This window comes from Trachypithecus francoisi, unplaced genomic scaffold, assembly GCF_009764315.1.
Source record: "Trachypithecus francoisi isolate TF-2019V2 unplaced genomic scaffold, Tfra_2.0 Lachesis_group5, whole genome shotgun sequence".
Taxonomy (NCBI): Eukaryota; Metazoa; Chordata; class Mammalia; order Primates; family Cercopithecidae; genus Trachypithecus; species Trachypithecus francoisi.
In genome coordinates this window covers 84,614,040-84,629,167 of record NW_022681470.1, presented here as the reverse complement: position 1 = coordinate 84,629,167, position 15,128 = coordinate 84,614,040, and the positions used below count along the sequence as shown (strand labels likewise).

At 33.7% G+C, this 15,128-nt stretch overlaps 1 protein-coding gene across 11 annotated transcripts in view; it reads left to right on the top strand.

Moving 5' to 3' along the window:
* Positions 1–15,128, top strand: part of CDC42BPA (CDC42 binding protein kinase alpha) — a 314,680-nt gene that overhangs the window by 222,735 nt on the left and 76,817 nt on the right. For all 11 annotated transcript variants that reach the window (XM_033195253.1, XM_033195258.1, XM_033195259.1 and 8 more), the window contains 4 exons: positions 3,167–3,272; positions 3,519–3,667; positions 5,210–5,301; positions 7,674–7,750. In XM_033195253.1, the coding sequence (XP_033051144.1) occupies positions 3,167–3,272; positions 3,519–3,667; positions 5,210–5,301; positions 7,674–7,750 (424 nt within the window). The remainder of the gene's footprint in view (positions 1–3,166; positions 3,273–3,518; positions 3,668–5,209; positions 5,302–7,673; positions 7,751–15,128) is intronic.

Sequence of the window (15,128 nt, the reverse complement as noted above, 5' to 3'; positions counted from 1 at the left end):
AAACCAGGTCTGTATGACTTAAGAATCAAAGTTCCTAATTACAATATATGCACCAACTTTTCAGGAACTGTCCCTTATTTGTCTTCTTTTGTCTTCTTAATGTGCCCAATGTAATAGTATTTAATAAGTATTAACTAATTGATTATTTGAGAGAACTTGGAAGGGAAGGATTAAATATGCCAAGAGAACACGTAGATCCAAGTTGGCCTTCTGTAGTTGAGTTTTAACAGATTAGCTTCAGCAAAATAGTTGAGGCAGGAATTAGACTTCAGGAAGTATAGAGTAGTGAATGGAGGATTTAATACTAGAGCACTTACATGTATGTAGTAGAACAATGAAAGAGGGAAAAATGGGATGTTTGGGGGTTTGTCAGTGAGGAGGACAGGGAACTTTTGTATTTGGTAGAGTTTGTTCATGTTTAAAGAAACTGATGGAAATAATGAAATTGAAAATATAAGGTGTAGTAGGGAGGGTGATTATATATAGTAATAATAACTGTGTTACTAAGAAGTATTTGAATGATTTAACCAAATAAAACATGAGACACCTACCTCTAAAACTGTTTTTAAAAGTTAAGAGAATGAATATGAGTAAACTTAACCAAATGGCTTAGAAGCAAGAAGTAAGAGATAGTGTTAGGGCCGGGTGTGGTGGCTCATGCCTATAATCCCAGCACTTGGGAGGCTGAGGTGGGTGGATCACCTGAGGTCAGGAGTTCAAGACCAGCCTGGCCAATATGGCTAAACCTCGTCTCTACTAAAAATACAAAAATTAGCCAAGCATGGTGGCATGTACCAGGAATCCCAGCTACTACAGAGGCTGAGGCAGGAGAATTGCTTGAACCCAGGAGACAGATGTTGCAGTGAGCTGAGATCGTGCCACTGTACTCTGGCATGGGCAACGGAACAAGACTCACTCTCTCTCAAAAAAAAAAAAAAAGAAAGTGTTGGGGTTGGAGAAATAAGATTTTTTTTTAAATGAGGTTGAAAAATAGACAAATAGCAATGATTATGAAAAGGAACTGTGTGAGATCTAGCATCCAGTGGAACTTAAATGGCATGAGTTATCCTCCAAATCAGTAATTCTCTATAGCCAAGAAAAAGAGAAATAGGTTTAATCAAAAGTTAGGAATTAGCAGAAGATGGCAGTTGTAAGGTGTTCAACATGTAAATAAATGTGTTCAACATGTAAATAAAAAGCAAAGTTAGAAAAAAGAGATTGTCATATAAAATTCCAAATAACTTAAAGTCAGTTTACAAGAAGTTGATTTCCAAAGTTAATAAAACATACTGGACTTCACAGTTTCTTGGAAATAATGCATAAACTAAGATCTCTGAGCTATGGTAGATACTAAACCAGCACTAGTTGAGCCCTGTTAGCCTAGGCACTTAACAGATAATACGGTTTTCTTTATTGTTACCATTGAAGTATATTTTTTGTATTCTAAAAAAGATAATCTTCATTCATCCCAATTTATTCTCTATACTACATACCAGGTAATTAAGTAAAAAGATTGCAGTCACTTGTGATCAAATAATTTTAGAAGAACACAACCCTTACTATACAAACATTCTTAAAATAATTTCCAAAACCATTTTTCTTTAACAGGCAATAAAAATATGTACATTTACATAGAGCCTAGGAATATGTAACTGTCCCTAGAGTGGACAACTTCTTACAGTGGTTTTATTGCATCTCCATATTTTCTTTTGCTTGTACTCCAAAGACAACCTCCCATCTAAGAGAAGAGAGCACCAAGCCTCTTTTAAAGGGCCTCTTTAAGATATATATGAATTTGACTCCTCAGGAGTTTACATTCTAAGAGATACTAAAGCAGGTCAGGAGTTAAACATGTCTGCTGTATGCATCAGATACATACTGATTTACCTGAAATATACTTTCCTTGTAGCTTCAGTGACATGGATTTTATCTGAAAACTACCAGCCTGCACAAAGACAAATTGTCTTCCCCAAAGTCTTTTAGAATACACTTGTGAGCATTGTAAATTTCGACTCCATTTTTTTCCTTTGTGCAATATGGCTTTCTTTTATACCAGTGGTTTTCATTCTTCCTGAGAATAGGACTTTCTTTTGTAGATTTTTGTAGATATGCTAGACTCCTCCCTTCACCTTCTCCCCGCTTGAGGGAAGTGTAAGAAATGCAGACTTTTTCTTGAGAAATTCTAAAATGTGGAATTTGTCTTACTAAATATAATTTGAAAAGTTTCTATCTAAAATTATAATTGTATCATCAGCTAGATAGCCTTAAGGCAGTAAGTAGAAATTGGGTTTTGGTAGAGTTTAATCTCTCTTTGTTATTTTATTGATCATTTTAGAAAACAGAAGAGCTTAATTACAATATAACCCTGATTTTTACAGAATATCATATATTAAACTTTCTAAATTTAATATACTTCAGTTTTAAGAATGGTATGTTGTTTTTATGATGTAAAATGGCAGAATTCAATTAATGAGAAATCTTATTATTTAGAAAACCTCACCCATGTGTGCATCTGTGTTAATTGTTAGATTTAAAGAATGTTAATTCTGGGCCGGGCACGGTGGCTCAAGCCTGTAATCCCAGCACTTTGGGAGGCCGAGACGGGCGGATCACAAGGTCAGGAGATCGAGACCATCCTGGCTAATACGGTGAAACCCCGTCTCTACTAAAGAATACAAAAAACTAGCCGGGCGACGAGGCGGGCGCCTGTAGTCCCAGCTACTTGGGAGGCGGAGGCAGGAGAATGGCGTGAACCTGGGAGGCGCAGTTTGCAGTGAGCTGAGATCCGGCCACTGCACTCCAGCCTGGGCGACAGAGCCAGACTCCGTCTCAAAAAAAAAAAAAAAAAAAAAAAAAAAAAAAAAAAAAAAAAAAAAAAGAATGTTAATTCTGTGTTTCAAGGGTGAAGTTTTACTAATTTATCAGCTATGAGTAAATTGGACTTTTGTAAACTTCACCAGCTCTACCATGTACATAAAAAGAACAGTTCCATAAACCTCTTCCCAGTTGCTGACAGGTAGTATACTATGGTAGACCTTTTCAAAGCAATTATTTAAGACTGTCTTTGAATTTCCTATCCCTTATTTCTTTAGAAAGCTTTAAAATAACATACATTGCACTGAAGCTTTTTTGTTTTACTTTTGTACTTTGTCTTTATATATTCTAGGGTCAGCGATGAAAAGGATGCACGAGGGTATCTTCAGGCCTTAGCTTCTAAAATGACTGAAGAATTGGAGGCATTAAGAAATTCCAGCTTGGGTACACGAGCAACAGTAAGCTTCTGTGATTTTGCTTGGAGGCTCATCATATTAGAAAAAAGAGATTTAAAAAACACTATAATAAATCCAATTACTTGTATCAGTTTGTTTAGACTTTGAGCCTACTAAAGAGTTTTTTATGAGAAAACAATTAGTTTGGGTCTTTTCCAGTTTAGAAAAACATAACACACAGCTGGTTAACTGGAATAATGTAAATGTTAAAAATAGGATGGAACTAAAAACACAGTCATTATTTCATAGGATATGCCCTGGAAAATGCGTCGTTTTGCAAAACTGGATATGTCAGCTAGACTGGAGTTGCAGTCAGCTCTGGATGCAGAAATAAGAGCCAAACAGGCCATCCAAGAAGAGTTGAATAAAGTTAAAGCATCTAATATCATAACAGAATGGTAAGATTGAATAATATAGTCCCACTAGAATAATTTCTAAGTTTGTCAGAGTTATTTGTGGAGAAGTTACATGTTTAGTTCCATTGCTTTCTTTTAGAAAAATCATGGCCAAATATGTTACAAAGATTTGAAAATAGATGCTTTCAAACCTTGTAGATAGTGATGAGGTTTTAATATAGCCTTGTTTTCCTCTGGCTTGTCCATAAAGTAGAATTAATAGTATTAAATAGTAATCCATTATTTACTTTTCCTCTTATTTATAAAATTTAGTTGACTCAAATTTTATTAAACCTAAAATTCTCTCATGGTTAGGAATATTATATTTGTATAAAAGTACAGTGTATGGTGAGATCAAAATATAATCATTTGAAAATTGTGGCCTCTACCATAGGTCTTTTAGGTGTTTTATAAATGAAAATTCTATTGATGGCACATTTCACAATGGTATAATATCTTTTAAGTATAATTATTTTTTTCATGTTTCCTTATGTATTTAGAAAAAGTATATCCCACAGTCTCTGAAACAGTTAGCTAATGAACACATTTCCTCAATTCTTGTCACAACACTATGATTCAGAGTGAATCGTACTCTGAATACATAAATGATTCACAATTAGATTGATTATAAACATGATTCAAAATAAGTCAGTTTATGTGACATAGAGGAACAATAGAAACTTCACATCACAAGTGAAACTACAAATATCCATTGACTGCTGAGAATATCAAAAGTTCCAAAAGCCTGAAAAGAAATGGAGGCCCATGAATTCAGTTTTTAATGGTATGTAGTCATAGTCCTTAAACTGCAATTGTTAATCTTTTTAATCATATCAAAGGCCAGATACATGATACCTCTGTCGGATTATAGACATGGTTTATAAGCTTTTTGCTATAACTAATGCAGACATTGTATGTTTTGCTTAAATGTGCTTATGTGGCATTGAGGAGGGGAAAACTTTTCCTGGAGAAAGTGAATGTGATCCCAGCATAAAGAGCTAATCAGTGTCATTCTCTGTGTTGTAATTTGAAATAAGCAAGATCTTTTCTCCTTACACCTAGGATATATGAGTTTACATATTGTTCATAAGTCAGGAAGATGAGCCAGTTTGAAAAATTATAAACTTACTCCTGTATATGCTCCACTTTCATGGTTGCCTGTAATGATATAATATCTAACAAAGTCTAACAGAATTCTAAAATTAACCTTTGATTTTATAACATTTTTAAATTTAATAATTTAGTTCAGGGTCAGCAAATGTTTTCTGTAAAGGTTCACTTAGTAAATATTTTAGGCTTTGATTAGCCTCCATCACAACTTCTCATCTCTACTATTGTAGTGTAAAAGCAGCCATAGTCAATACTTAAATGAATGAGATTGGCTGTGTTCTAGTAAAACTGTTAATCTACATGAAAGTAGGCCATAATTTATAGTCCCCTAATTTACCATACCTGACACTTAAACCAAGTAAGTTTGGCTACATCCAAGATGGCTCACTAATCAGCAATTAAAATGACATTTTTCCTTTTTTCTCCTTATTTAAGTAAACTAAAAGATTCAGAGAAGAAGAACTTGGAACTGCTCTCAGAAATTGAACAACTGATAAAGGACACTGAAGAGCTTAGATCTGAAAAGGGTATGGGAGTGTGTGTTTGCCTTACTCAGGACTTACTGTTATGTTATAAATATGTTTTACTACAGAAGAATCAGTTCATTGCATAGGTGGGAGAATTGTTGACATAAGCAATTCTAGCACTCATTTATGAATACATGTGTGTATACATGATGCATGTGCATACACACACATTTGGAAGACTGGCCTCTGAGTCATTTTGTTTTACTTAATATGCATTGTTTAAAGATTTCATAGTAACAGAAAAAGACACTTTGCCATAAATTTGATGTTTTTTTCAGTGCCGTGGACTACTTCATAAATAACATTTTTGTGATTGGAAAAAAATTTTATTTTATAATGTACTTTATAATATTCTCAAATGCTATAATATGAGGTTATCGCTCTGACAATGGCAATGTGTGTTTACATTCAGAACTTGGTAAGGGTACTTGAACAAGTATTTCTTAGCACTTTTTATGTGCCTAGATGTATAAAAATTTGGGGGGATACACTTTCAGGATAGTTGAGGAAACAATGTATGAAATAGCTAAAGATTAATCTAGTATTAATGGAGCAATTCAATAAGGAAAATTTGGGGGGGCATTTTAATGTCTTCTTCCAGTTTGACACTTAAATTGCTTGTCCTGTGGGATATCCTGGATTTATTACCATTTTCTTGAAAACTTGAACATTTTTCCATTCATGTTAAAGCTTAGTCAGAGTGCTTGATAGCTGTATTACATGAACTTCTTAAACTTTCCTTAATGTGGATGTTAAGAATGTGAAGATTTAATAAAAAGAAATTCAGATATTTTTAAAATAAAGGGATATCTTATATGCATTTATTGGAAATTGATTTTCCTAACAAAGGCCATCACTGAATACCGAACTCGTTAATGGGCTTTTTATTAGGTCTAAGTGCTTCTCTATCATTTCTCAGCCACACAACACAGTGAGATAAAACTGGTGGAGTCTCTGCATCTGCATGTAAAATGATGGAGAACAGCGAGTAATCACATAAAGAAGCTAACATGAAAAAACCTTTATAGATAGTTGATGCTCAATAAATTCTTGTTGATTGAATTTCTTAATTAACAAGAAAAGGAAGGAGCCGAGAAAAAGTGAATAGTAATTCAGATTAGGAGCACAAGCCATCATGCCAAAATGAAAATCAAGCTAGGTTTTAATTAATGAAAATTGGAAGGGAGATACATTATTTAGTGATGAAAAGAAAAAGAATATATAGGACATGGACAACTTGTGGCACCAATGGCAAATAGGAGAGAGACTAGTGTAGAATATGACTTGCACGCCAGATGACATTGATTGTATCATTTTTAGAATAGACCTAAACTTGAAGGAGACTTAAGTTTATCACATTGCTTTATGAAGGCATGTTTACCACATTTTTTTAATTTGGATTTTGAATATTGCAGAACAAAATTTTATTGTATAACATAATGTATACTACAACTTCAGTAATATAATGTGATATTCACATTATGAGGGCAAGGATGTTTTTAATGCTTCATTTACTGTTACGTCCCCAAGTGTCTAGAATAGTGTCTGGTACACTCTCAATATTTGAATGAATTTCTGAACATATTGCCTTACCTGATAACTGTGTTATCAGTCATTAGATAGTCTTAGATAGTAATACTAATAGATGTGTTATTAGATAGTAATATGAAAAACACAAATCAGCTGATGTCAATTCCTAAGTATATGGAAGTAAAAAATGTGGGATTGGCTGTTTTCTGGTTTTTTTCTACCTGGTATTTTTATTTGTATGTTTTAAGAATTATTTGGGAAATTGTGTATTTAAAGTTAATGCTACAGTCAAGAGATATGTATGAATTTTTAAAAATTCATCTGAGAAAAACTGGAGTTTGGAGTCTTCATCCTGTCAATAAAAAAATACCTGAAGTCAGATTGACAGTTTTTTGTAATTAAGTGTATTTTTTATCACTGCATTAATTTCTTATAAAGGATTTTTGTATTAGTGCATACTCCATGCTTTGATAAGAGTATTTCAAAACAGAAGCCTGTTTGGTGTTAAATTAGCTTAGGAAAATCAGACATAAACATTTTTAAATTCTCTCAAGCCTACCAAAAGATTTAATTTTTTTTTATTATTTACTATACACAAAAGGAAAGAAACTCAGTAACTTAAATAAGCGTTTCATGGAAACTGATATAATTGAGCTGTTAAGTGATATTCTTGGAAACACTAGTGTATTTTAGTTTTGTTTAAATGTCGAGTTAATAATAGTGATCAGCTTTGAAATACAGTAGTTTGTGAACTGCTTTTAATAGAATCAGACAGGGAAGGTTATCCATTAAAATCGGTTTTAATTGTTGTAGCCTTAAAAAAAGTTGCTGCTGTCTTCTAGGTATAGAGCACCAAGACTCACAGCATTCTTTCTTGGCATTTTTGAATACGCCTACCGATACTCTGGATCAATTTGAAGTAAGTATTAAACATGCCAAATATCCTCTGGGGTCAATTTAAAATTCACTTTGTAATTTAAAATTCACTTACATTAAAACCGTTTTATTGCTTCTTACATGAGAGGACCTAGAATCTTAAATAAACAAAAACATATTAGCAGAGGAATATGTTCTGCTTTCTTATGGAGACTATAATCCCACCTCTTTTTAACAAAACATCTAAGAAAGATCTAATCATGAGAGTCATTATAAGATTGAAAAGCAATTTCATTTCCCTTAAGAAACATTAAGAGCAGAATAAATCCCAACTTTTGAAATAATTTGAAAAATTTTTTTATTCTCCAAAGCATAGTGCCACAATAAAAAGTGAGAAAATGTCAAAGCTGACAATAAGATATTGCTGGTTCTTATTTCAAATCAATTCTTCTTTTAAAAACTATATAGTAAGAAATGCTTTTTGTTAAAAGGTATTATTACATCGACCCTGTTAGGCAGATCATACAGTAATGAAATTGTGATTATGTAATTTGATCATTTCTTGGTATTTAAATTCTTTGCTTTAAAAAAATCAGCTTACTGTTATCAAGTATATTTTTGTCTCAGTAAATTTAAGTGTGATTATATCTTTATTCAACAAATAATAATCATGTAGCTTTGTGCAAGGCACTGTTGTAAGTGCTCGAGATACAGTAGTGACCAAAATAGACAAAGTCCTTCCCACTAGAACTTACATTCCAGTGGGAAGATTTAGAAGCCTCGGGAATTCCATTGCTTACTTTTAGTTGTTACTTCAAAAGTACTTACATTTAATTTGATTATTAATTATTTGTCATGAGCTTCATTTTATTACATTTTGGGCACAGTATATGAACTGTGTTTCGTTCCTTTAGGAAAAGGAAAAAGAATCACTCTTTAAAAAGTAATGAATGAATCTCTTAAGTTTCTCAAGAACAATGATAGTAACTGCTTTTCTCATTTATTTATTTGAATTAATGTCATTTGCCTTTCAATTGTTTTACAAAATTTTTGATTTATTATTTGTTCTTATTAAATTGCTTCATCCATATTTTCTATTTTTTTACTGCTGTATTCGTTAAATAGGATTCCTTTTCTTCTTCCTCATCTTCACTGATTGATTTTTTGGATGACGTAAGTCTTTGATTTTCAAACCAATGCATCCTTCAGTAAAAAAGATCAGTGAATTGATTTGAAGAATTTGCCTAGTAATGCAGTCAGTTTTAGAAATACCACATTTGAAAATTTATGTGAGCCAAATATGCTTCTTTATTATCTTAAATATAATGAAAGATTTATCAGTGTTAAACATAATGAAGTAAAAATTTACTTTGAAAAATGCTTTGACTGTTGTAGAATCCCAGTATTTTCAATCTTTGTAAGAATTCTAAAACTAGAATGCTTATTTATTGTTTTATGTATATATATATATATATAATTGCTTATTTTTATTTTTCCTGGTGATTTCTATTTTACTTTTCCCTTTCCTTTTCAGCACTTTACTGTTTTAATTTCTATGTTGGTTAAAAATAAACTTCTGATGGTATAATCAAAAAAGTTACTTTTAATTAATTTCTCCAATAGGTTTTATTGTATGCCAATACTAGAGTACTGATTTTAAAATAAATCAATTTTTAATTGATTTATTTCTAATTCTGAAAGAATTTCTCTTCTGATGTGCAAAGTGATTTTAGTTAACATATGCACTATATGCACTATAAAGTGACTGCATTATCACTTTCTCTCCTGAATTCTATCAATTTAATAATTTAGAAGTTCCTGTTAAATGTGTATCATTCATTCTCTTTACTTCCTGGCATAACATTCTCTCTATTCCACATTAAATGGCACAGTAATTCTTGTCCTAAAGCATTTATTATCCTGTTGAACATTTAGTCTTTAGAGAAATAGGGAAATTAAAATGGATTCAAATGCAAATACTGTGCATAGAACTGTTTCTAAAACCAGGGAAGATTTTTAAATGTTTCATTATTTCTGTTTTGTTAGGATACTTATAGTCAGAAGAGTAGTTAGCATAATACTGTGCTAAAGGAACTTCTTAATCTAGATGTTTAAAAATTATGGAACAAAAAAGTGATTTTGAATATGTTTGGAATATTTATACTGAAGTTTGCACATTTTCATAAGTGTTTTGCTATTCTCGAAACAAATAATTACTTTGGTTAATTCTATAGTGTGATAAAAAGAGAACTCTCCTCATGTACAATGGTATTGCATGTTATAACCTGCTCAGGATATTAAAAATACTTAATATGATATTTTCATACAGATATTATTCACCTTAAAAAGAAAAGGAAGGAAGTTTGAGTAAATTATTTTAGTTGTTCTTTCCACTAGAAAATCTTTTTATTTCTAACAAACTCCTCTCCATCCCTTTTCCTGTCACACACACACACACACAAAATATATATATATATATATATATATTTGGTTGTAAAACCTGGGAGCAGTATGTATTTTGGCAAATACATGAAGTCTTCTCAGCAGATCTTTCAGGAATACACACCCCAGCAAGGTCCTCAGCTTGTTTCTGCTCTCACAGGCACTCTGCCACTGCTGTCACCCACCTGTAATGCCTGAGCACCGCACGGCCATTTCCCAGTGTTACTTTTCCTCCAGAAATATCGTTTCTCATCCTCTACCCTCTATTAATGCAACCATGAGCTCAGTACAGATATAAAAGTAAATTTTATTGCACTGCAAAGGAACTCCTAGTATAAAGGAGCTGAGTTCACAAGAGCTGCCAAATCTTTTATTTATATTCCACCTCCTAAAAGGCATGATTTCCCACTCATGTGCTTTCTAAGCTCCATTCTCCCAATTTATTGGTTAAGTGCATAAGCATGCACAAATCCTGCCTGTACAACTTTCTAGGTGTATGGTTTGGAAGAAATTAACCTTTCTACATCCTAAGTTTGCTCATCAGACAAATAGTAATAATAATAGAACTAATATCATAATGTTGTTTGAAGACTTCAAGAAACAGTGTATGTAATGCCATCAGTAATAATGTCCTTATTACTCTTAATAAGCTGGTTCCCTCCCTTTCTGTATTCTCTTTAGCTTCTTTTCTTGTCCATCAGTTCAGTTTCACTTAAATACTTTCTTAGCTCTTCATCACTCAGTCATCTACCCACCACCAATATTTTATGGTACAAACTTCATGTTTCTCTTTAGAGTTTGTACCTATGATCTCCCTTCCCAGAGTTACCATTCATTCATTTGATCCTCAAAGTCATACCAGAATGATGAACAGCAGTATTCAATCTTTGACATATTTGAGTTCAGCATCCAAGATATTTCGTGTAATGCTCAAGTTCTTCTGTAGCTCCTTTTCTGCTAGGCACTTGGATTTCTTTTTTTTTTTTTTGAGACAGTCTCATTCTGTCACCAGGCTGGAGTGCAGTGACACAATCTCAGTTCACTGCAACCTCCACATCCTGGGTTCAAGCGATTCTTCTGCCTCAGCCTCCCAAGTAGCTGGGACTACAGGTGCAAGCCCCTGTGCCCAGCTATTTTTGTATTTTTAGTAGAGGTGGGGTTTCACCATGTTGGCCAGGCTGGTCTCAAACTCCTGACCTTGTGATCCACCCGCCTCAACCTCTCAAAGTGCTGGGATTACAGGTGTGAGCCACCACACCCGGCCGCACTTGGATTCTTAAGGAGCACATCAGCTCTCTTGTTGTTCTCTGTGCCAAATCTAGTTATATTGTGCTTGATGCTTATATGCCTGCCCTTTGCAGTAAGTAAGGCTCTAATGAATAGGACACATCCTCCTGGACATTCTTTTTTGTTTTCTGTCTCGTTGCTATAAAGGAGATTATGTTGAAGACCTAAAGTTTGAATTGCAGCTGGAGCTTGTACGTATAGAAGGGAATAAGGCTAGTATTAAGCAAAATTGCAGGAATCAGGACCTTTGGTTTCAACATATTGTCATTCTTCTCCCTCTGTCTCTGGGAACCCAGTGTTCTCATGCTGCCCTGTGATTTGTCGGAGCTTTACCACCAGTGCCTCACCTCCTCCAAAGTTACCTTCTTTACTCCTACTTTTACCCTTTCACACAGGCCTCTTAAAAGTATAGTTACTTTATTTAAAACAGTACAGTTTTAAGTTAAAATGTTCCCACCCCTAATTTTTCCTCCACATGTTTTGCCTGTTAACTTAAAATTCAGATGAATGCTGGAATTTTTGGCACAATGGGAAGATGTTCAGAGCAAGATGCTTTCCTTTTTAAGTCACATTGTTTGGCCAATCCTTGTATGTGTAAGAGTAGCTTTGAAGAAAAGGAATATATCTAATACCAGTCATTCCCTTCCCTCTGGGAAAATGAAAGGAGGCAACCAGGCAGAACAGAGTATATTCTCAATACTCTCTGCTGCTCTAACTTGAGGGAATGTAAGCATTTGGGCTATTCTACATGTAGAATCATAGAGTTTTAAAGGAGAAAAACCTTAGAAAATATTTAATCCAGTTGTTTTAACCATTATGGCCCTCTTCTGTTCTTAAGAGTGGATAGGTTACTCTCCCATTTTTTAGTGACTTTTTTAAAGTTCTCAATCTTTGGGGATTAGGACAGTGTGGTGATACATTGTTATGTAAAATATTCTTTAGGACACATAAAGAAGGGTTTGAGTGAGTGAGTGAGTGAGTTATTTATTTATTTATTTATTTATTTATTTATTTTGAGACAGAGTCTTGCTCTGTCACCCAGGATGGAATGCAGTGGCACAATCTCAGCTCACTGCAAACTCCGCCTCCCAGGTTCACACCATTCTCCTGTCTCAACCTCCCGAGTAGCTGGGACCACAGGCGCCCGCCACCATGCCCAGCTAATTTTTTGTATTTTTAGTAGAGGCAGGGTTTCACTGTGTTAGCCAGGATGGTCTCGATCTCCTGACCTCGTGATCCACCCGCTCCGGCCTCCCAAAGTACTGGGATTACAGGTGTGAGCCACCGTGCCTGGCCGGGTTTGAGTTAATTTTAAAAGACATTGAGACTACTTTGATAAGTGGTCTCTTGAGAAAGGCATTTCCATTCAACCTATTAAGAAAGCAGTAGAGCAGAGATACCAAGATCCCTTCTGCTGTAGAAATTATTCCCACTTCTACCCGCATATTTTCCTTCAACCATACATGCCCAATCCTGGACTGTCTAGTCCACATTAGCCCCAGCCTCTTTCTCTAGGTAATAAACAGGGTGAGGAACAAATGGAGCTCAGCTGCTTAGATTTTCCCATTTCTCTCCCCGATCTATTCCCTTCATCCCAATAGTAACAGATCCAGGGATCATCACACCATGCTTGTAGCAACTTCCTATACTCTGTTCAGTTCATTTTCTTTTCAGCTGAACCTAAAAAACCTTGGCTTGAGTAAACTATAGATAATACTAATTACAATCATATAAATTAGCTGCTTGCTCTTTATATTTGAGAAACATATTATCATATATTAAATATGTGCTAAGTAAGTTTTGAATTTGATTAAATTATAATTCTACACTTTGTTCACTTAGTCCCAATTCACAAAAATAGAAATTGCCCATTTGCCTGGCAAATGAGAATGTACTCAACTTGCTTTTTCAGAGTTGTCTTGCTCTGATATACTGATGAAAGAGTAAATCAAGGATTAAGCTCTGGAATATAAAGGTCAGACACAGAGAAACAGAGATAGTGTCTATAGCCTAACTGTCTGGTCCCCCTAATATTGTTTTCCATTCAGCAAGTAGTCTGACAATATTGACAGACTGAGTTCTGGACTTGGTTTTAACCTTGTATAACATCTTACTAAGATGCTTCAAAATACTTAATTTCAGTCATGGCTTCTAACTTCTTTATCTCTTGATTTAACATGGTTTTATCTTCCAGCTTCTTTTATATTCTGTTACAATCAGTTACAGAAATCTGAGGCTTGGCAGCATAGTTTCAGCGATACTTGGGGGGATGGTCAATTGTATGTGAGAATTGGTAGGAAATAAAATTTTAAAACATACATTTTAAAGATTTTTAATCCTATGACCAAAATCAGACCTAGCTTCTTTGGCATTCCTGAAATTTGCTCATTCATTTCTTGTTTTTACAAGTTCTATCCACGTATTCACCACAACCCTACCTGAAGATTGCATATTTCAGAAAGTTACATGCATTTTTTCCTCAACTTAGGCAATATATTATGTTGAATATAATTGTATATATTACATATTTTATCGCGTATATAATAATATATTTAGACAATTTAAAGGGAAAGACATGATTATGTAGTCCATTTCTTCTTTGGTATTTTATTAAATAAGACCTCTAGGATTAATTAATTGAACCTTAAAAATTATTAGCCAAATTATATACTCCTGAGATTATTTCTTTTGATTTCTGCTTGTGTGCATACCTTCATATTCAGTCTTAAAGTTTTGGTGGCAAGTCGTAGACCTATATATGAAATACATGTTTTAAAGTGGTATTTGGTTGCACATTAAGACAAGGTGTTGGTTTACAGTGTTTGCCATGAATTCAATTTTAGTGTTTATAAAAAACCACAGTGTGTGTAGGTATATATGAGGGAGAAAGTATGTGGGTGTGTTTTCCTCTAACTCACCTTTTCTGTTGCAAACATAAAAATTAGACAATTTCTAGGTAAACACTCTGGTAAGAAATCATTGCTGTGGTGATAGTATCATTATTAGCTTTAAATGATATTAGCTTAGAAAATGTGTTGTCCTTCATTTTCAAAGATAGTTTCAGGATACATTTTAACTTGTTTTAGTGTAGTGATAATATATTTATTTTGAGGTATTCATGCTCTTTTTCATGGTTTTAGCACACTCCAGACTCTAGTCTTAGAAGTAGAGATAGCCAAAAAAGTTTTTTTTTTTTTTTTTAATGTTAAACATTTTAGCACTTTTTACATGGGTGGTAATATACTGGGCATAATGGATACAAAGACAAAGCAGATGTGGAAATAGACCTCAAAATGTTTATTTTATAATTAGAAAAATAATTATACAGTTACGCATTATGCAATGTGGAAAGCAATAAATGCCATGAGAAATACCTAGCAGTAAATGCCATGAGTACTATGGATATTCAGAAGGATTCATTCAATATTTATTGAGAATTTTTAAGTTTAAAGGCTTATGCTAAGCATAATACAGTATTTCCTGCCCTTAAGCGTAATATTTCCTGCCCTTAAGCATAATACGGTATTTCCTGCCCTGACAGTCTAATGGGAAAGACAAATATATAACCAGATAACTATAACATCATGTGGGAAATACAGTAATAAAAAATAAAGATTGTATATCATGGGAATACAAAGAAGAGAGATTTCGGATTGAACCAGGAGGATCCAGAAAAGCTTACTAAAGGAAAT